Here is a 22,500-nt window from a genome sequence, read left to right on the forward strand (position 1 = left end):
CACACACACACACACACACACACACACACAATATTACACTTCTGTAGTAATAAACATATTAAATGAATGCAAACATTAATGCACTGATATAAACTCCATATTTTGCGCATTTTTTAATAACGGTCGTCTAATAAACTCAAAAGATCCGTTAAAAATTAATTTATGGCATAATGAACTTATGAAACCACACTGCCATCTGCTGGTAAAGTGTTGCTATTGCTTTAGGAAGAGTAAACAATACCGTTACAAAAATATATAGTTTTATGAATTAGGTACATGGACGTAGTTTTGATTTAATAAGTGGGGGGGACACAACCTGGGGTGGTGAACTGTTGAGCGGGGGGGGGGGGTGCTGCATGATCCTAGTGCTAGATTTGTCGCTATTTGGATATTGGTTTTTTAACCGTTAAAAAGTGGGGGGGACATGACTTCGTCACTACTTAAATATTTGGTTTTGACTGTAAAAACTGGGGGGGACCAAAACCGGCTTTTGAAAAAGTGGGGGGGACATGTCCCCCCCGTCCCCCCCCAAAACTACGTCCGTGATTAGGTAACAAATAAAATGAATATCTTTGAATTGATGTCAGAATTAAAACATCTCATCACTATGCTATCGTTGTTCTCTTTGGAAGTTATGAATTCAACTTTGAAACTTTTAATCCCAAATGATTAACTGGATTTTAACCATGAGGTCAGTGATAAAGCTAGTACAAAGATTAAAGTAAAATAAAATAATAGCCAAACTAATAGCCCAGGATCAGTTCTGAGTTGACCAACAGGTTTGCATGTTAGTAAAAACAAGATAACTCATATGTGGGACTTCAAAACTAAATGATTGTTTTGAGTGCGAGTTACCCGAACAATGAGCAACTGACCTACTGCTCACATTGTCACTACACCGTCTCCTAGGTGATAGGAGGGCGGCAACCTGTACAACCAGGAAGAGGAGTATGATTGGCCCGTTACTGGCTCCTGTTTACCACGGTGTTTTAGTGCATAAACGCTGTTGTTGAAGGAGCTCGGTATTTTTTATTTCATGGGCAAATTCTTTCTAAATGTCTTTTTCAATTCACTTAATTTATTCAAATGAGACAAAATAAACATAAAAACTAGATCTGAACTGTGTCACCATGTCGTGTCATGGCAGTCATGACACCCAGTACTGACTTGGCAAATTGTAAAGAATTGTTCACACACTTGGGAAAAAAAAACACACCTTGCTCAGAGTAACTGACCTCTGACTTTGGAAGTAAATGTCCTTAGAGTCACTGAGAGAAGCTGATGTCCTTTGTACTGCATTAAAGATTGATCATGGTCTCTACGATCAATCGTGCTCCCGTACCTAGTGTTTAAACACAAGGCCCATAAACAAATATGGGCCTCCGTAAATGAGTGACGTGGGTTGTCCACTCCACTCTCCACCTGTCCCTCTCTTCTACTGCCATGATCTCAGTCCCATCCCTCCTCTGTGTCCAGTTCCAGTGTCCCCCCCAATCGCTCTATCTCCGTCCTGCTGACCACAGTCCGCAACTGCCAGTGAATAATTAACTGATAGAGGACTGGAGGAGGGTGGTGTTATTTTACCTTCCATCACTCAGCACACACCCACCCACCCACACACACACACACACACAATCTGGCTGATACACATCCATCTAGTATGACATCAGACTGAGTCAGATCACCTGAAACTTGATGGTTAACAGGTGAATTCCACCCTGCGACATGCCCCCTCACCCCAACACACACACACACACACACACACACACACACACACACACACACACACACACACAAAACCCTTCCCTTACCTTCAGCAGGAGCACAGGCAATAATCCCTGTATACTTCCAGGTTCACAAATACTGTTCAGGCTGGATATTAATGATTCAGACATAATGGATATTCCCCCAAGATCAGACATGAATAGCCTAGTCAATAGCCAACATTAGTTTATGTATAAACAGATATAAACAATGTTAAGTATGTTAGTATGTATTTGGCTGTTAAATATGTTAGTATGTATGTGGATGTTAAGTATGTTAGTATGTCTGCCAATAGGTACTTGAGCTCTCATGTTGAGTTTGGTGCATGACTAAAGATATGAAGTTGCTTTATGTATAATGCAGAAATGTAACAGAATACCATAAGTGTGTACAAGTCTCCATCCAAGTCTTACACTTGAAACAGATGCATCCGACTGACATGCAAGTAGTTTGAGGACAGTGGACATGCGGACATGATGAAACCCGACACCCGAAATCCATTTGTAACCGGAGCTGAATGACTCGACCAGATCGAAATGTAAACTTGCAAAATTCCTCCTAATGCTCCACAATTACTCCTAACCCTCAACCCAAATAAAAACCCTACAGTCGTAGTATAAACACCTGCAGAGGGGTGAGCACCACTACATTCTATCTGGCTGTGTGTGTTTATACAGCGGAAACATCACATGGGTAGAACACTGCAGGTAGAACACTGAGGGTAGAACACTGGGGGTAGAACACTGGGGATAGAACACTGGGGGTAGAACACTGGGGGTAGAACACTGGGGATAGAACATTGGGGGTAGAACACTGGGGATAGAACATTGGGGGTAGAACACTGGGGGTAGAACATTGAGGGTAGAACACTGGGGGTAGAACATTGAGGGTAGAACACTGGGGGTAGAACACTGGGGGTAGAACATTGAGGGTAGAACACTGGGGGTAGAACACTGAGGGTAGAACACTGGGGGTAGAACATTGAGGGTAGAACATTGGGGGTAGAACACTGAGGGTAGAACACTGGGGGTAGAACATTGAGGGTAGAACACTGGGGGTAGAACACTGGGGATAGAACACTGGGAGTAGAACATTGAGGGTAGAACACTGAGGGTAGAACACTGGGGGTAGAACACTGGGAGTAGAACACTGGGGATAGAACACTGGGGGTAGAACATTGAGGGTAGAACACTGGGGATAGAACACTGGGAGTAGAACATTGAGGGTAGAACACTGAGGGTAGAACACTGGGGGTAGAACACTGGGGGTAGAACACTGGGGGTAGAACACTGAGGGTAGAACACTGGGGGTAGAACACTGGGGGTAGAATCTTCATTCAAATGATTTCCCCGAGGTTACAGGGCCCGTTCATCTTCACCATAGGCGTTATCCACTTAGGATGAGCCTTCTACACTCACCCATAGGACATACACCACAATCACCAAGACGCCAGAAAGAAACGGTGTCATATGCCACCTTAAGCAAACAAAATATTTAATGTTTATTTAGAATTAGTATTTGTTTACATACTATATTCACATTACAACAAACACACAATAAACATTTTAAAATATTTAAATCATTATGAAAAAAAAAACAAAACAAAACAAGTTCTATAAGCAGCCATTAAGTAACTCGGTGGAATCACAGAATGAGAGGTGCAAAGGGAAGACAGACGTGGCCCGTAACGTGTTTAAATCAGTATAACGACACGGCAGGACGTAGCAGGCTTGAACTAGATCTCTCTTTTACACACACACACACACACACACACACACACACACACACACACACACACACACACACACACACACACACACACACACACACACACTTCCTTCATACAGTTGCCAAGGTATCTTGACGCTATGAACGTTCTCCACAGAGAACTTTCAATAAGCAACTACAGATCTTACCTTCTGCTAGTAACCATCTATTAATACTGTAATTATTAACAACAAAAAATATTGGTAGGTGACCAGAAACTAGGCCTGGGATGAAAAGCGTGTGTTGAGCCATCTTTCCAGTCATAGCTAGGGCCCCCTGTCTGTCTTCATGCAGCCATTTTGACATGTACAGTATTCAAGTATGGACGCGCTGGCGCTCACGAACAGTGCTCGGCTAGGAAGACCCTTGAGCTCGTGGAAGAAGGGCTGGACTTCAAGGAGTGTCTAAGTTCTTTCATGGTTTGGTCCATGTGGAGGTTCTCCTGTTATGGACCGGAGTTCCTTTGATGACAGGATTGAAGTGTCTGGTAATGGGATTTTAAATTCCAAGCTCGCGGGGGTTTAATGCAGTTGACACGTGCACACAAGACGTCTTAAGACGGGGGGTGAAAAATGACAAGGCAAACACTGGTAACCTTTGAGCTCAAAGTTTAGTTGTGAAGATCACCTCGCAGCGCGGCTGTCAGGACAGCGTTTGGCAAACGGCCACTCTGAGCTTTAAAGTGTGACGGAACAGGCCCCTCTGGGACCTCGGCTACTGAAAACTGGCTGGGTTGCCATGGAGATTCTGTCCATCTTTGGGGTGTTTTAGCATGGAGTGGCGCTGAGAGGCTCCTCACAACCAAACATCTGAGAGAAGCACTACCAGAGTTTAAAACACCGACCTCGGCGGTCGCCGATACAAATGGCTGATTCAGGAAGTGGAGTGGTGTGCGCCTGTTCCTACGCTTAGCTACAGTACCAGACCAACGGCTTAATGGTTACAGTAGAAGGGTTCCTAAGCAACAGCCCCACTGGCTTGTGGGAACTTGTATATCAGCACTGTATTTAATTTATTTTCCTTATTTATTCTACACAACCACAGTTTCATCCAGAAGATTTTTTTTTTACATGTGCAGACATGCGTGCGAACACACACACACACACACACACACACACACACACACACACACACACACACACACACACACACACACACAGACATTTTTCTAATTGTTAGGTGTCCTTGTTATGTTGTTCAAACATGCAAAAGCCTGCGAGGCAGAACACAGTGGTGTGCGTGTGCTGGGGTGGAGATCAATGTGGATTCCACATGACCTCCCCACCAGCTGCACCTTTGAGAGGCCGCAGTGTTCCCAGCGCTAACGGGGATCTACTAGATCCTTCCCACAGATTCCCGCTATTCCGGAACGCATTTGCACCCTTCAAAAAGGTTACTTGTTACCCAGCAGAGTTAAGCCAAGAAAAAAGGGGGGATGGGGGGGTTTGGGGGGGTGGAATTTGGTGAAAATCTTGAGTTTCTGGTGATGATAAATAAATAAATACAAAAATGGTCTTAGTGGGGCTTGCTGGTTGGTGACGATGAGCAGCACCTCAGCAGAACACAGGTGGTGTGAGAATGGAGATGACCTGCTGGCTGGGGACCAACCACTGCGTCAGAAACGGCCAACACTGCGGCCCAATCACGACCATGCAATCTAATCTACTACTAGCGTGTCTCTTCGTTAACGTCTAGACGAGCGAGACGGACCGGAGCGGAGCGGAACCGGGCCGAGGTGTTGGACGTGGCTTGGGGGTGAGAGTTCCTTTGATGTGAGGTGGGATTTTGTTGGAAAATTAGTGTCGGCGGTTATGGAAAATATACAGATTGGAAAAGTCGGTAAAAGGGACGTGGGCACCTGATGCTCGCCGGCATCCCTGACAGCTTCTCGGTCGGGAAGGAAATTTGGAAAATCACTTTTGTCTTTGTCGAGAAATGAAAAGAAAAGGAAAAAAAAGCTAAATCCTGTGCTGTCAGTTGTGCTATTCCGAGTGGAAAATTGCAATGGATGCGGAGCAGGAGTATCCCATTAAGGTTCCTCCGCCCTGACTCTCCCACGCCCCGATTGGCCGATTTGGCTTCCTGTCTGTGTGTTGGTTGGTTTGTTTGTCCGTCTGCTGAGCCGCGTGGTTATTCCCTGTGTAGGCCCCGTGGTGCGTGGCGTGGAGTTAGCGTTAGCGTTAGCTCAGCAGCTCCCCGCCTTCTATTTCAGCTTCTTCTCGGTGCTCCTGGCGTGGCCGTTGCGTTTGTGTTTGCCGTTCGCCACCCCGTTGTGGCAGTGTCCGTTGGCCTTGTCCGCCGACGACCCGCCCCCGCTCAGCCGTGAGCGAATCAGCCGGACTATCCGGTACACGCAGTAGCACAGGAGCAGCAGGGACGCCGCCGTCACCGCGACAACGTCCAATAGGAAGTACTGGTAGGTGGGGATGCTGTAGACGGCGGCTCGCAGGTGCTCGGCACCACGGTGACGGAGTATGTAGCCGATCCAGTAGACGGCGCGTGTCACCGGGTGGCCGGGCTGGTCTTTGTGGATCACAGACAGCCTGTGTGCATTCTCCCGAAACCTGGGAAAGAGAGAGAGAGAGAGAGAGGGGGGGGACATTACTACACCAGTCCCTTCTTACAGCTGTGTTTCCCCTGTCTGCCACAAGAGGGCACCATACAACCACTTCTGCACACTGCTGTGTGGCCACAAGGAGAACTTCAGGTCTGGAATGCTGTTGTGGCTCGTGCTGTCCTGTGTAATGGGAATGTGCCTGACAGGTTTGCTATGGACTTCTGGAAGGTCCCGGAAAACGGGGAGGCCGTGCGCAGGACCTGGAGGATCAGGACACCGCGCGTGTCCCTGTTTCGATTCCTCGTCTGGACAACTAGCACGGGTGTGTGTGGAGGACTGGGACTGAATGGCGAGAGCATGACCTCTGCTCCTGGAAAGACTGTGCTAACATTCCTGGAAACAATGAATTCCTGGAGGCTTCGTAATTCCCCATTGTCAGCAGGTGACACGTCTGTGTACACGAGTCAACGTTGACAGTGACTTGTTGCCTCGTAATGTAGACTTTGCCTCCCTTTAAATGTTAATATTAACTTGTGTGAGTCTATATGTGTATACACTGCTTTTGGTGATGGTGTGTGTGTGTGTGTGTGTGTGTGTGTGTGTGTGTGTCTGTGTGTGAGTGTGTGTGTGTGTGTGTGTGTGTGTGTGTGTGTGTGTGTGTGATCTACCTCTGGTCGGTGATGATGTTCACCATGGCCGTGTGCAGGTCCTCCTCACTCATGTGTTTCCACTCCAACATGATGCCCATGCCTTTGGCCTGCACGCGTGTCATGGTGTCGTAGTGGTCGCCGAACAGCGGCACGCCCACCACCGGCACCCCGTGGTACATGGCCTCGTAGATGCTGTTTAGGCCACCGTGACTCAGGAAGGCGCGCGTGTTTCTGTGGCCTGGGGGGTGAGGGGGGGTGAGTTTAGCAGACATCCTGAACAAGTGGAGATAAACGTTTGATAATGTCATCGCGTCTACTGAAGTGGCGTGTGGGGTCCACCCAGGAACCAGTGGCTACCCACTGGTGTATGCAGAGTTCTGCAGAAATATACAGAATGTTCAAAGTAAAATACGTCATGAGAATTAGGCTGCTTGACATCGGTTTGGTCCATTCATAAAGTTTTAGCTGCATCTAAATTCAAGTAATCATAATGCAATACAGTGCAATGGAGAGTGGAGCATTATAAAAGCTCAGTCCCAAACCCCGACCTACTGACCCCTAACACACAGCTCAGTGCAGCAGTCAGAGTTAACCAATCATCAAACAGAAGCTGAGCAGGACACCAAAACCCAGTCTGAATACCACATCTATCTATCGGGCCCTAAACAGACAACAAATGAAGCATCTCTATACCCAATAAGGCCACGCAAATGTATAACTGTATAACTCATGAAGGAATAAACTAGTAGTTCTTATACAGGGTCCTCTGTGTGTGTGTGTGTGTGTGTGTGTGTGTGTGTGTGTGTGTGTGTGTGTGTAAGGGCCAGAGTTCTTGACAGTATAAGTCCTTGTAGAGGCCGTGTCATTATGTATTGTTGTGACCCATAGAGAGTCAGAATCAGGATATGACACGGCCACTGTGTTACAAATGGGCCAACATGACTTCAGTACTCTCTCTCCCTCTCTGTTTCTCTCTCAGTCATCCCCCCTTACAATAAAGGGTTGTGAGGGTTTCCATTAGTGATGGATGGATGGATGGATGGATGGATGAGAGGAAACCAGACAGAAGAAAAGTCTCACAGAAAGGAAAAAGTGGAACTTGTTCAGCCTCTCTCCCTTTCTCTTTGTTACCCTCCCCCCACACACACACATACATACAATACGGCGTGTGTGTGTGTGTGTGTGTGTGTGTGTGTTTCACAGTATGGAGTGAAGCTTCCCCCACACCAGAGGAGGACACACAGCTATAGTCTTCTCACACAACTGGAACATTGTCCATGATGAAACAGGAGGAGGAGGAGGGTATAGAGGAAGAGATTCACACAACTCCACCCCCCGACACACGCACGCACGTACACACGCACGCACGCACGCGATCGATCTGTTTTTAGATTGTACCAGACCACGGAGCCATACGTGTGCCTCATTGTCATAGAGCTGAACACCAACCTCAGCATCAGAACTCCAAATCAAATATTTTACTTTACATTTTTTATAAATAATGCATCTTCTGTTAAAAACACTGTAGCCTATCAGGAACGTGTTTTTTTTCCATCAACCTGTGTAGTCAGGACATTTTTACATTGAAAATGTATAAAAAGACACTGACATGACTTACAGAAGAAGTGTGTGTGTGTGTGTGTGTGTGTGTGTGTGTGTGTGTGTGTGTGTGTGTGTGTGTGAACCGGGCAGACACTATACTCACCCAACAGGTCATTCTGAGGCATCCAATCCACTAGTTTAGTGTTGTTGCCAAGGTTACTGGGAGGAACTCCAGAGAACCTGAAGGGGGAGGAGATATTGGACATCCGCTATCATGTGAGCCACTTCATTGGTCAAAGCCTGCGAGAGGCTGTTTTTTTTGTCCAATCAGTAGAGGCCTGTGTTGGTATTGTTTTTAAACGTCCAGTGATGAACTAGTTTATAGATGACATCCAACCTGACATTCTCATCTGTCATATTAGCTTGGTACAGTTCAGGGTGGCATACGGGGAAGATACGTAAGGACAGGCGGATTCAGAGGGAGGGGCGGGGCAAGAGCAGGGGGCGGGTCCTGTCCATTCGCCAACACTCCTGATGTGTCTACAAAGCTGCCATTGAGTGGCAGGCTGCTGAAAGGGACAATTCACCCAGCCACCCCAATGTGGCCTTGTCAGAAAACAGGAAGATTCCCTCCACACAGCTGCTGTATGAACACACACACACACATATACACACACACATACACACACACACACACACACACACACACACACACACACATACACACACACACACACACACACACACACATACACACACATACACACACACACACACACACACACACATATACACACACACACACATATACACACACACATACACACACACACACACACACACACACACACACACACATATACACACACATACACACACACACACACATACACACACACGGAAATAATGCAAGCCTGATAACTATTAAAAACGTTGAAATATATACCGGTATATATAGAGAGTGAGTTCAAAGAGGCAAAGCTATGTAAATGTGCATCAAACCAAAAAGATCTTCAATCTTCCTCTAGGCTGATGTTCAACTTAAACAGAATGCTTCAACAGAAAGAAGAAAACAGAAAAATGTGCCCTGAGGTCCTGATGATTTAGAACAGCTCTACGAACAGTGGTGAGTTGGACCCGGTCTCAGGCAGGACTCTTATATGTAGTGCGTTCTTTGTCTTACTGTGTACTGTGTGATCACATGGAGAACTTCTCAGAAGTTTGTCCTAGCATGAAATGAAGACCACACGCATGCACACACACACAAACTAGAATTAAGGCCATTGAGCGGCTACTGCATTACCTGATGACAAACGTTCTCGGGTTACTAAGAGACCGTTCTTTAATTACGGGGAGGCGGGACTTGTACGGGAAGGTTGTGCGTTCATCTAACGTCATTACTTCTTTTTTTTTTTTTTTTCAGTGTGGACCTGCTGGTATTTCCAATGACTTTGATTCAGGATGGGCGTGTGTATGAAGCGTAGGTGGGGATCTAAAGGTTTGCCACGCTGGGTACAGGTTGATGTGCGTATGCATCTGCATCTCCTGTACACGATGGTCCTCTGTGTGTGTGTGTGTGTTAGTAAACGGTGGTTATTTTAGCTGAGAGGTGAGGGACTAGTGTCCTCTACGTCCTCCCCAAGGACGCCCTGGCCCTGTCCCCTCATTAGGAGAGCGGTGACAAACAACACACGGCCCCGCATGTTGGTGAAGAACCCCTCTGAGAGCCACAGGTGAAGGGCCGGAGGTGTCCCTCGCCGCCATGGTTGCCGGGCAACGCCCCTGTGGTCTCCCATCCCCCGCTTGTCCAACCATTTTGACGGGAGGAGGCGGAGGAGGGGGCCGGGTGGCAACAGAACGGGGGAAAAACCACCAAAGCCCATGGTGCAGATCTAGCTCCGAGGAAGAGGATGCCACTTCAGCGTGGGCCCTGTCTGCACTCCCTGTCTGCGCCTATGATCTCTGTTCCCTCCAGAAAACCACTTTGTGCTTCATTTATGTAAGCCAGCATGAGGCTCAGTATCATCAGGTGTTTTGGAGGCTTTGACCTTCTCACTACCACAAGGTTAACAATGAAACATACATAAATTTTATATCCATCCAATTTATTTTTTGTATCAGTCCACAAAATCACAATATGAAATAGGTGGAAATCTGTCTGAGATCAGTCATCTCCTTTCTACTCAGTGCCTTTGTTTGGAGAGCAAGCAGCTCGCTCTGCAGGGTTTGATTATTCTGCATTTGGCTCGCCAGGGCTGGCGTGACGCCTACCCCTCGGATCAGAGTCTCTAATGGTGAACTAACGGTGAACTCCACCCGGACACCCGAGCAAGGCCGTTAGAACCTCGAGAGCTAGTGACCCACCTGTTTTCAAAGTACTGGGGAGACACCCCACCACTTTTAGATTATAGGTTTAGAAAATAGGTATTAGGAATATAAATGTTTATTTGGTAAAGAAAACATCACACTGTTATACTAAATGTATGTCACATTTCTGAATGTCGCTACCGTACTAATGTAGGTCTTCAGACACTAGGGAGAAGCTAGATATTTGAAAACTATGCTCGTTCCGACATTTTTCGCGAAAAGTTCGTAGAGACGCGTTAGCTGTTGTTTCACAGGTATAACCTGAAACTAAGGTTTAGTTTTACAGTATTTTTATGTTAAGTATTATAAACAATGACCTGCACATTTTTGCCAATCAGAGAAGGAAAGGATGCAAGGTGACGAATCAGCCTCCTCTGGTGACATGGGCAGGTATGTTAGCGGATTTGTTAGTTATCTAGCTTGCTAATGCCACTTATGCACAAGCACAGGTCGAGGTTTAGTTTTCGCCATTTAGTAATTTTAAAGAAATGTTGGGGTTATAGGGGTTTGACGATTCTTTGATCTTTTTTATTGTGCTTTTTTAAGGTGAAATTTAGTTCTTATTTCCTTGGATATACAGAAAATGACATTTTGACTGTCTTAATAATAATACAAAAGTACTTTGGCACAAGAAAACAAATTATTATCTACTGGGTGTAGCCTACAGACAAATGTTTAGCAGACCTCAGACTGTTGTTTACTGAATGTAGACTACAGACTGATGCTTACTGGGAGCAGACCTCAGACTGTTGTTTATTGAATGTAGACTACAGACACTTGTTTACTGTGTGTAGACCTAGGGAAAATTGTTGTCTACTGCAAAGAATTTTCAAACAGGTAATCAGCTGTAATCGATAAGGTTAGGAAAAGATGACTTTTGTCCCTCTGTAATGAGGCGGTGGACTAAATGAGAAGGTCAGGAATCACACTGCTTCCACACGCCAGCAAGAATGACTGTTGTACCGTACGCTGCTCAGACTGGTTCCACTCTGAAAGGTCAAAGTGCAACTCAGCCTGCACTATGGACCATTTTATGTTGTCTCCTCCCCCAAACAGAATATGTCATACCATGAACTGTCATACCAGGCTTGAATCTGAAAACCCGAAAGTAAATGAAATTCTAAAACCAAATATAAATGCTAAACAGAAGCTTGTGGAAATGAGTTTAAGCACCAGTAACAAATAATTGCAACATAATATAATAACAAAATTTGTGAATGAATGAATAAATAAATGAATGAATGAATGAATGAATGAATGAATGAATGGGCAGTAGGTCTACCTCCAGATTACTCTCTGAGGTAGACGACGCAAGGCTCCCGCCAGCTTGTGGGCGATGTCGTCAGATAGGTACTTCACGCCCGCCCCGAAAGACACCACCACGAACCCATGCTCATCGGTGTCATTCACCCAGGCTTCAAATTCCTGCACGCACAACGTCAAAAAAGAGTATGTCCTCTGCAGGTAGAATTACCTAGCAACCAAACATTTATTAGACCAACAGCATCAACTGTTTTACATATTCAAATATTGTGGAACTATTGGAATATTTAAATAGAGAATACGTATACATTCGCGAGGAAATGAAAACTGAGACACACAAAGTTTCCAGAGAAACAATATTTTCAGACAGAGCTTATTCATCAGCTCCATGAGGCAAACCTGGTTTAGCTGTGCATCTAGAACGTGTTGCATTTGCCTCCTGACATAAACATTTACATTTACGGCATAAAGACCCCCCCCCCTCGACATAAAGACCTCTGAAGTGGCTTTTAAGCCTTATCTAGTGATTTGGTCAACCTGCCAAAGAGGAATAAAAAAGGAGAGAGAAGAAAGAATGTATGAAAAGAAAGTATGAAAATCGTTTAATCAAAAGGATTTGCAAATCAGCTAATACTACCCTTTCCGTCAGACATGGCTCTGAAAACAAAACTACTTCCTATTTTGAATATAAACAGAACTTCAGAAGCATGTGTTTGCCCAGCCCTCTATCTGAAAGCTCCTGTTTCTCGGAAAACTCTTTACATTACAGGACAAAAACGGGTCTGGTTTTGTCCTGAGCATGTGCAGTTCCCAGTGCACTATGGGTATAAATACAGTCAGAATAATCTGGGCTCTTGACCCTGAACACCCTAACCACCCCAACATAGACTCACACTCTCTCTCTCACATACACACACACACACACACACACACACACACACACAAAGACAAAAGGAACAATGGAGACAGAGTGGCACTTGTTTTTTGATCCAGAACGTTTAAACGTGATTTGATTGCAGCTAAGTTACAGATTGTCTGCCAAAATGCATCATTAAAACAGCCAGTCCAACACCAGTGCCGCATATAACCCCTGCAAAATGTGCCTCGATGACCTCATGAATTTATTTACCAAACTAATAACAACAATGTGTGTATGGAGTTAGAATTCAAAGTGTTTGTGTGGAGTTATAAGTGGAAAATAACTGTATGTGCTTGTGTAATGAATGTAATTAAATCGGTCGATTCTCATCAAAGCCCTCACCAAAGAGCTTAGCTTTCATTAGGAACACCTGCTGACATTCATTATTTGAAATGAACAACATTTTAATAGATCATGTTTTTGTTCTGAGCGTGAAGTTGGGGGGAGGGGCCTGAGGAGGTACAGTGTTCGGTTAATCTTGTTACGGTTTGACATGCCTGTGTGCTGTAATGCGGCTTAGGTGACCTCTTTGTAATCTGCATAGGGGTTAAAGGTGACTCCAGTACAACCAGCATTCCCCCCCAACATACAAATATTGAGCTTTAGCTGAACTTTTAATAAGCATTTAATATATATATTTAAGTTTAGTATGTAGTAGTTTAGTTGAGATTGTTTAGTTCTACCACCGTTTCACAAAAATGTTCATTTTGACATTTAGAGACACTTTTAGGTAACACAGGGTTAATCCATGCTCGGCATTGCTTAGAATGACGGAGGCGTTGTTAGCATAATCACATTCACAAATGGTTGACTGAGGGCCCTTGCTAGCATGATAGCAATGCAACACTAGCACTGTGTGTTAGCACTCTGTGAATGTAGCTGACATTTACAGTTCTGTGGTGTAGAACGTGACTTTTTCCCAAGAGCCCCTGCTGCGTCCCTAACAGCAAGCAGCACCTTGCGAATTCAGCAGGGACCAGCGGCCGGGGCAGAGAGTCCGACGGGGGTTCGTGCTAGCGCTGCTTCCTAGAAACACCCGGGAGACCAGCTGCGGCCCGAAAGGGCCCGGCGCTGCCCTGGCACTGCGGTCTGCCGTGCACACTGCACCCACTGTCCGGAGCACGCCGCGCACCACAATGGACACCATTTAACTCGCACGGGCCGAACCGATGCGCACGCTCGCTCCTCATCACAATGAGGCCCTTTGGCTGACTGGCATTTCAAGACTCCGAGACTTGGCCCAGACGCCCTCGCGCCCAGCCCCCCATAATCCCCACCCCCCAACCCCGGCCGTTCCGAGCCTGGCTCCGCGCGATCGCTCGTCTGATAAGGACGGCCTTTGTCATCCCACAGGGGCCGGGCGAAATGTGGCCCGAAGAAGAGCTCAGAACGAGGCCGTCGGTGCATGGTTCATGTTGGCAGGGATTACAGGGAAACATTAGTGACCGCTGAAATGTGATGAAACTGTGGCTGATATAGGAAGGGACAGTCATTCATGAATGGGTGTGGGTTGGCTATTTGACATTATGGGGGCGGGCCTATGATAGATGTGGTCGGACATATTTTGCATCCCTCTTGACCACTGCCAATCAGAGAACAGATACTGCGTCGGGCCATCCGAACATCCACCCACCCCCCCCACCCCCTGTCCCACGTCCCCAAGCGGGACGTTCCGCACTGATGTCTGTGAATGGAGAGAGAGACAGCATCACCATTCCTACTCAGCTTCGAAACATTTGCTGAAATGGCAGCAGTGACAGTGACCCAGCAGTGACGGGCAAACCTTACTGAACCCGACAGTCAGTGTGGTCCCAACTTTTGGCACTTTGGTTTCAGTTCATGACAGGCCACATGAGTATTATGGTGTAGCATTCTGTCACCTTGCCATTCATTTGGATAAACTGATGAATGTCACATCCACAGAGATCAAATCAAATGTCAGCAGGTTTGAGGTGTACATTAACCTACAAATAAAAATTTTGACCTAATGGTCACAACCCAATTGTTCACTCATGATGAGCACTACAACATTAGATAACATTCAGATTACATTTTAGATATTAATTATGATCCACAATGTTCATGATAGGAAGGAGCTGGGGACTGCACAACTCGGTATGATGCAAGAAACTGAACAGTAAGCTGGAAGCCTACATTATGATTTTTTCTTCTTAACATGGATTTTATATCACAATAATGACTTTATTGATATATTAGCCGACCCTAACAGTAACAACGAGGAAGATTGTCATGCCCAGGACTAAACGGTCAAGTGGCTGCTGTACAATTTCACACCACACGACCCCAACATCATTACAATGACCCGACTCCCATACGAGTATTTGTGCAGAGATGTTTCTGATCCGCCTCACCTGCGGCAAGGGGCCCGGCGGCTTGGTGAGGATGCCGCCCACGTAGACGACGTGCGGCAGCGTGGGGCGGGGGAACTCCAGCGCCATGTCCGTGCAGAGCATCCACAGACGGCTGCCCTGCACCAGCTCGTGCATGGACACGGCCGGCCGCACGCCGTGCCTGCGCATTATGCGCTCGTACTTGGGCAGCACCAGCAGCTGCACGCCCAGGCGCGACAGCAGGTAGACGGCGGTGTTGGTGGCGCGCTGGGCCAGAGTCATGCGGTCCGTCAGCATGGAGTTGAACTCGGGCACGTAGGACAGCGGGGCCGGCGCGCCCACCTCGGCCGGGTACCACAGGCCCGTGCTGAAGACGGCGTAGGGCACGGAGAGAATGTGCGCCAGCACGAAGCCGCACATCTCGTTGGGGTCGACGAGGAGCAGGTCGAAGCGCTCGGCGCGGAGGCTGGCCATCACGTCGCTGCTGCCCACCACGCTGTCGCAGTTGCGCGAGTAGTGCTCCAGGATGTCGAAGAGCTCCAGCGGCGTCAGGCGACCCGAGAAGATGTTGCGCACCTTGTCCTGCAGGAAGGCGTCCGCCGTGGAGCTGTTGAAGATGCCCGGGTATCGCTGCAGGCGGTAGTGGTCCGACGGCGGCACCTCGCGCCCCTCCGACACCAGGAAGACCGTGTCGTGGCCCTCGGCGTGTAGCGCTGACGCCAGAGTCTTGAAGATGTACAAGTGGCTCTCGAACATGATGGGCGGGACCACCACGATCTTGGCGGCCCAGGACGGGTCCGGGAGAAGGCCCCACAGTAGAAGTGTGGACAGGAGGGCAGGGGGGAGCCTCATGGCTAGAGGGGGAGATGCAGATGTCTTTAGGACACTCATGAACTAAACCTTTAGGACACACATGAACTAAACCATTAGGACACACTTCTTTCATTTTAGCTTTAAAATGGCTTTACATAATATAGATATTCAGCATTTATGCTTCTGACAATAAATAAATGGAATAACAATGCTGCAAAGTAAAATAAATCCTTGAATCTCTAATATTTACCATAATAAATAATCCGGAGATTAGGACCTATAAGCAAGATATAAATCAAGAAATACTCAGGATTCCCAATAATTCTGCCCTGGATGAGCACAGTGCATTTATCTTTAGTGCTAATGACTTTAGACAGCATAAGAAAGAGTGTGCAGTCATCCCTGAACTCCATGAGACACCGAACGACATAAACTGTGTGAAATGAATGACGTATACATAAAAGTAGAATTAAACAACCTCAACTGAACTTGTACATCGTGTAGGTTATTTCATCTTGTTTTATTCTACTTAATGTATTTCTGCCTAGATCCAAGCAGATGGAGACACTGAAGTATGCGTTATCAGCAGAAATGAAGCGAGATTCTCCAGGCCAACTTGTCACGCAACCCCAGTGACCCCGGTGGATCGGACGACCCAGAATGTTGCAGGAATGGCTCTGGCTGCAGGTGTTTATGTGGGCACCTGCACCCTCAGGCCGAACGAAAGTTGCTAAGCGAATGTCGATTGCTAAGCGGGAAGACCGCTAGCAACCACGGACAATCTCTAATAGTAGCAAAAAAAAGATGCAGCTCATTGGTGCGCACTATAGTGAGCTTTTTTTTAGAACAGGCCAGCGAGTGACTCATGATGTCCTTGCGGGCGACATGGTGACCCCTGACATAGATCATCACACAAGAACTGATTAAATCAGGACAATCTACCATTTCTTTTCCCGTTGTTGAGTAAAAAAGTAATTCTAAAGAAGGAAAAGCAATCAGCATCTCAACTAACAGCAGATTTTAGATTAAATCTAGGCCTGTCTAGATTTACATCTCTCTATTTGTAGGAGTATCTGTGGGGAATAGGTGTTGGACACCCCAAATCTCCAAAGGGAGGAGTTGCAGACAGCAGTAGAAAACAACAAATCTCTGGTCCTGTGGGACCTCCAGACCCAGCCAAACAATAGCCAACCGACTAGCCAGACACCCGACCGAGGTACAGTGAAAACACGGATAAAGAGCAGATAGCAGTGGCAATAATAGCCAGGAACTAAACTGAGTATGTTCATGCCAATTTGTTGCACTGGTCACAGGAACATGCAGGGCTGGGCCCTTTGCTTGAAGAGGGCCTGACCTGGAAGAGGAACACTGAAGAGAAAGCTTATAGTAAAGTAAAGGGACTGGTTTCAAATAGTGCTGGGCGATAAAATGATATTGATTTGTTTCGCGATACGTGTTTCCTTGATGACGATGATAAGCTTGGGCAACAGAATTCAATAAACTTTAGTTTCCATTTCCCCACCTTAAGCAGCACTGCCAACGGAAGCAATCTGATTACGTATCACACTATAAGGCTGCAAGCTGAATTGCATGCTATGGTGGCCCTGAATGCCCATTGCATTGCAAATACGCAAAGCAAATTCATCAAAATGACAACGTGTGTGCTACATTTCGGAAACGTGCTGCAAATTCAGAAATGTTGTAAATCCAATCATACACTATCTCATTAATTAGAATTTAAAGTGTATGCCTTCCGTCTAAATACATAGAGAACTACACTTAAAGATTAAGGTAAAGATAAAGGCATTAAGGTTTTTAAGCCTTAGTCTTTGTCTAAACAGCTATGGAATAGCCTGCACATCCAGATAAGTCACCAAAATAAAGACGTTAACCAGACATTTCGGTCCTGTGAGTTACAGTAATTATAACTTAGTTCAATGAGCACTATAGTTTTGTCCAAACTAGATAATTAGACATAATTCGAGAATGTTTAGCAAAAAAGTTTATTCAAAAGGAAATAATATAAGTTGTCCATAAGATGTATAAGATGTAAAGTTGATAGTAATGACGAGGAACAAATACAAAGTAATACAAAAGTAATACAATAGCCCAGTGGTTAAAGGTGAACTTTGGTATAGTAAGTGTGTTACTGATCCAGGCCTGAGAATTAAAAATAGATGTAAAGTGTTTTCATAATTCTTAGCATGAAAGATATTTGATCCCCAATAATGCTATGCTAACATCCAATTTTTGGTACATTACATTTTATTCAAAGCATTTAACACCCACGAATCAGTGTGTCTTTGTTTGGAAACAAATAATGCTACGCTGTTTCTATGTTCTATGATGGATAATTATATAAAGATTAGGAGTCGGATTCTGTCCAGTAGTCGGAATTTGGAACAGTGCCGTTCACCATAAAGATTATGGTGTTACAACTCAGTTACAACTTTTCTTTCTCCTTTCTTATTAAACTTTGGAACTCTTTCCTGACACCCGTGTGTTGTGAATCTGTTAACACAATGAGGACTGCACAAATTTATAATGCTGTTTATGAACCCTGGTGGCTATGATCTATGTGTGAAGACTATATCAAAACCTTTATATTGTATAACACCTCTTGTGAATGACAATCTGCAGGTTGTAGCCAGAAACAAGCGTTGTTTTAGTTGTGTTCACGTCTCTCTTAAAGTGTAAAGGAAATTGTGATTTATATATATATATATATATATATATATATATATATATATATATATATATATATATTATATAATTGTGATATGATATATATCGTGATGTATATCGATATCAACTGATATGAAAAAAATATCTTGATAACATTTTTTCCCCATATCGCCCAGCCCTAGTTTCAAATCACTTGTATAAAGAAATGAGAAACAGTGGGTGCTGAATAAAATATAATGGTTGATTCCACTTCAAAACTGACATGAGTGATATGAATCACCTCTGAAAAGTTATTTTATCATGGAACACTCCCTGTTCTGATCCCTGTGCTGTTAGCTTCAAAGCACTCTTCAGTCTTACACTTTAATTAAAGAAAACACACTACTCCAGTCTCAATGTGCCTGGGGAACCATCACGTGTGCGTGTGTGTGTGTGTGTGTGTGTGTGTGTGTGTGTGTGTGTGTGTGTGTGTGTGTGTGTGTGTGTGTGTGTGTTTTATTTAGTCTCATAGAAAGAGCTATAGTATGAAGGATATATAGTGAAAGACGAAAAAATCCAACACCCACTTGCAGTTTTGCAACCTGGGTGAATTACGTAGAACTGCTCTTTAACGTTTCACAACCTGCCTGCAGTTGACATAACTGGAGCTCCACCACCTAGGAGAACATGACGCAAGACCAATTAAAGATAATCTCACTCCTGAGAGTCGCTTTTTTTCCTCGGCATTTACCCCCTGCATAATAATAAGCCCTTGTAGACCCAAACAGACCAAAACACCAAGCACAGGAACAGGAGTTTGGTATTCAAGCAAGATTTGACATTATATTTTGATGGCTGATTTGGGAAAGATTTTGAAACCCAACTGACAAACCCAGTTCAAACCAAACTGACAAACCCAGTTTGAAACAAACTGACAAACCCAGTTTGAAAAAAACTGACAAACCCAGTTCAAACCCTACGAATAAACCCAACTCAAACTGTAGCACAGAATGGCACAGAATGGCAGCCTTACATAAGCTTTGAGTTTCTAAATCTTTAACAGCTTGCAATGAAACATCTACACCCTAATATAGCAAAGCAACAATCGATCAGTTTGGGGCTGTTACCCTCAAAAACAAAGGCCACCCGTCAAGATAAAATGTGAATTTCAGATGTCCCAGTTCTGATGTGACCACTGCACGGTTTGACACTCTTGGTTTACAGGTGGGCTATCACCATTACAACTTTTCTTTTTGGGGCCAGACTTGTTGACGGTTGCCTTGGTGACCTTACCAGAGTGGAGCTCTACCTTGGTGACAGAACAGCTTGGGTTTCTGATATAAGTGTCAGGTTACATAGCAGCCGTCCCCAAAGAGAGTTTCTGGCCATCACAAACATTTAAGCCTTTCAAACTAACAAAAAAAAACATGACATGACTTACAGTCTCCACCTCACTTTCTTTAGTATTGATCTTTGTTCATGAGCGACTTTTTAAAGCCAGCATAATGGCTAAACAAACCATTAAATCAGAGAAGATCGGAGACGGCCTACTTACACGACGCACAATGACAGGCAAAAAAAAACACGACGAAACCAAAAACCGATACATTTTCTTCCTTGGGGCAACAACGAAATGAATAACAACAACGTGAGAGATTGAGGCACGCAGTCAAATTACCTCATATGTGTTATATGTGTCTGTTAATTTGGTTGATTTAATCTAAGACTACTTCTGAAGAACTGAATGCGTTTTTAAGTTCAGTCATGGAGATATTACTGAATATTACACGTTAAGTACAGCCGCATCAGTGTGCTTCCCTTCTTTGCCCTTTATCCATTTACTTATCATTCAGCTGTTTAACTACACGAGTGAGATGTGCAAAAGCACACACATGCGCACACGCACACACACACACACACACACACACACACACGCACACACAAAAAGAGCAATCACTGTACAGTGTTTGCAAAACGCTTGCTGGTGTTTCTAGTCTGCCAGATGATAAAGCTAATTTGGTGCCTTCACACCGTCACTCCCACACACACAAACACACACACACTACATAAACCCACACACTCCCACACACACAAACACACACACCACCATACACACCCACACACTCCCACACACACAAACACACACACCCACATACATCATGTATCTACTTCTTGCTTCAGCAGATTAATGTCGTATCACAGCACAGTGAGAACAGTTAAAACTGACAGAAAGTGCTTGACACAGAAGTATTTCCACGTCTGGAAAAAATAAACATCCACAAGTTTTGTGAGGTCCATTTCATTTTGTGAGGTCCAGGAATGTTTAATGATGAGGGTGCAAAGTGCCCCCCCCCACCACCACCACTCTCTACGAGCAAAAGAATGACCTGCCTCCGTGTTGTTACAACTCAGCCGATGTAAAACACAATAAAGCTTTGCAGACAATCTTTCACCTGAGGTCACATTACACGGCCGAGGCGATTCTCTTAGGAAAGGCTCGGGTGGCCAGACCTGCGGTTTTAACTGCAGGAAATGTTGGCAACAATCGCAGAGCGAGTCGCCAAGGTGGCCCTGTTCCCACTGCCGCGATGCTCAATTAAGAAATGCCGCGTTTGCAACGACTTGCCACTGTGTTTCCTAATTCACATACCGCAAAGCTCAGGAAGTAATTTTCCCCTGACATTTTGCACCTGTTTAATGTGAAAGAAGCCTCCCGCGAACCTCCATCTTGGCTCCGGAGTGACAGACAGTAAACAACGCAGGGGGAATAGAGGAGAAATGTTCTTAAACCACGGTTAGCTACAACTAGCTCCTTGTACGCAAAATGAACGGCTAACTGAATTAACGGTTTGACTGTTCAGACAGAGTGGTCATTCTCCTGTCTTCACAATGTCGTGTTGCATAGTTGTGAATAGGGCACGAGGACGAAGACGCAAGCCAACCGATATTCTTCTGATGAGCCGCAGGAACTATAGCAGGCCCGCGCCTCCGTCGTGGATGCATTCGCTTTTTCCAGTTGGCTTTGTTTTTTTGTTTTTCTGGACATATAGCTGCGTGGGCCCTCATTGTGAGAGGTGGTGTGTTCGCCTCTCGGCTCGAGCTTCTGAAAGGGGTTCTGCTTCACCCAGTACCTACAGGTGCAGGAGCCGAGGAGCAGGGGCTGGGGTTTATTTGGGGTGGAGGGGTGGGAGAACTTTCTGGATTAAAGCGATAGAGAAGGGTACGCGAGACGTCTGGAAGGAGGAAGCAGTTTGAGACGTGTCGCCTCAACTCGCACTCAGCCACACATGAACTAAACACATGAATTAAAATGGTGCTAAGGTCCAAAACTAGACTCTAAACGTGTCCAGACGTGGTGGACATCGTGCTCTATTTGATGCGGTGGCAGCACGGGGTCAGTGAAGTTCTGCGGTGCTTGGCCTCAGCACTCAGGGCAACCGTTGTGTCCTTGAGCAAGAACCTTCCACGCAGAAGTTGCTCCAGAGGTTGTGCGATGTGGGACAGTTTTCTGTTCTTTCTTCCCCAGACAGGGGAGCCTCAAGACAGGGTGGAACGTTCACAGCAGCCCTGCAATGATTCAGACTTTTTTTTTTTTTTACACATTAACACACAAGGTGGTTCTGAAAATCACAACTCGTTTATCGCCATGAAATGAACAGTCGCCAGGGTTCAGTGTGTAGTTATATCACCTCCAATGTACACTGCAGGTTTTGACTTACCCAAGTGCTTTGTAAGAAAGCTGAGACACCATATTATATAAATATATTTGAACCAAAGTTGACATTTACAATACTATAGCTTGCAGCATTTTCATAGAAAGGTAAGTTCTCAATAACCTACCTG

At 45.4% G+C, this 22,500-nt stretch overlaps 1 protein-coding gene across 1 annotated transcript in view; it reads right to left on the reverse strand.

The window, feature by feature from the left end:
- Positions 1–3,241: 3,241 nt before the first annotated feature.
- Positions 3,242–22,500, reverse strand: part of ugt8 (UDP glycosyltransferase 8) — a 21,332-nt gene continuing 2,073 nt past the window's right edge. Inside the window, exons 2-6 of the mRNA XM_076992487.1 lie at positions 15,202–16,034; positions 11,930–12,072; positions 8,444–8,520; positions 6,757–6,976; positions 3,242–6,095 (exon numbers count right to left, since the gene is read on the reverse strand). Of these exons, the coding sequence (XP_076848602.1) occupies positions 5,735–6,095; positions 6,757–6,976; positions 8,444–8,520; positions 11,930–12,072; positions 15,202–16,032 (1,632 nt within the window). The 5' untranslated portion in view covers positions 16,033–16,034 and the 3' untranslated portion in view covers positions 3,242–5,734. The remainder of the gene's footprint in view (positions 6,096–6,756; positions 6,977–8,443; positions 8,521–11,929; positions 12,073–15,201; positions 16,035–22,500) is intronic.

The sequence above is a fragment of the Brachyhypopomus gauderio genome, unplaced genomic scaffold (assembly GCF_052324685.1).
Source record: "Brachyhypopomus gauderio isolate BG-103 unplaced genomic scaffold, BGAUD_0.2 sc94, whole genome shotgun sequence".
Lineage (NCBI taxonomy): Eukaryota > Metazoa > Chordata > Actinopteri > Gymnotiformes > Hypopomidae > Brachyhypopomus > Brachyhypopomus gauderio.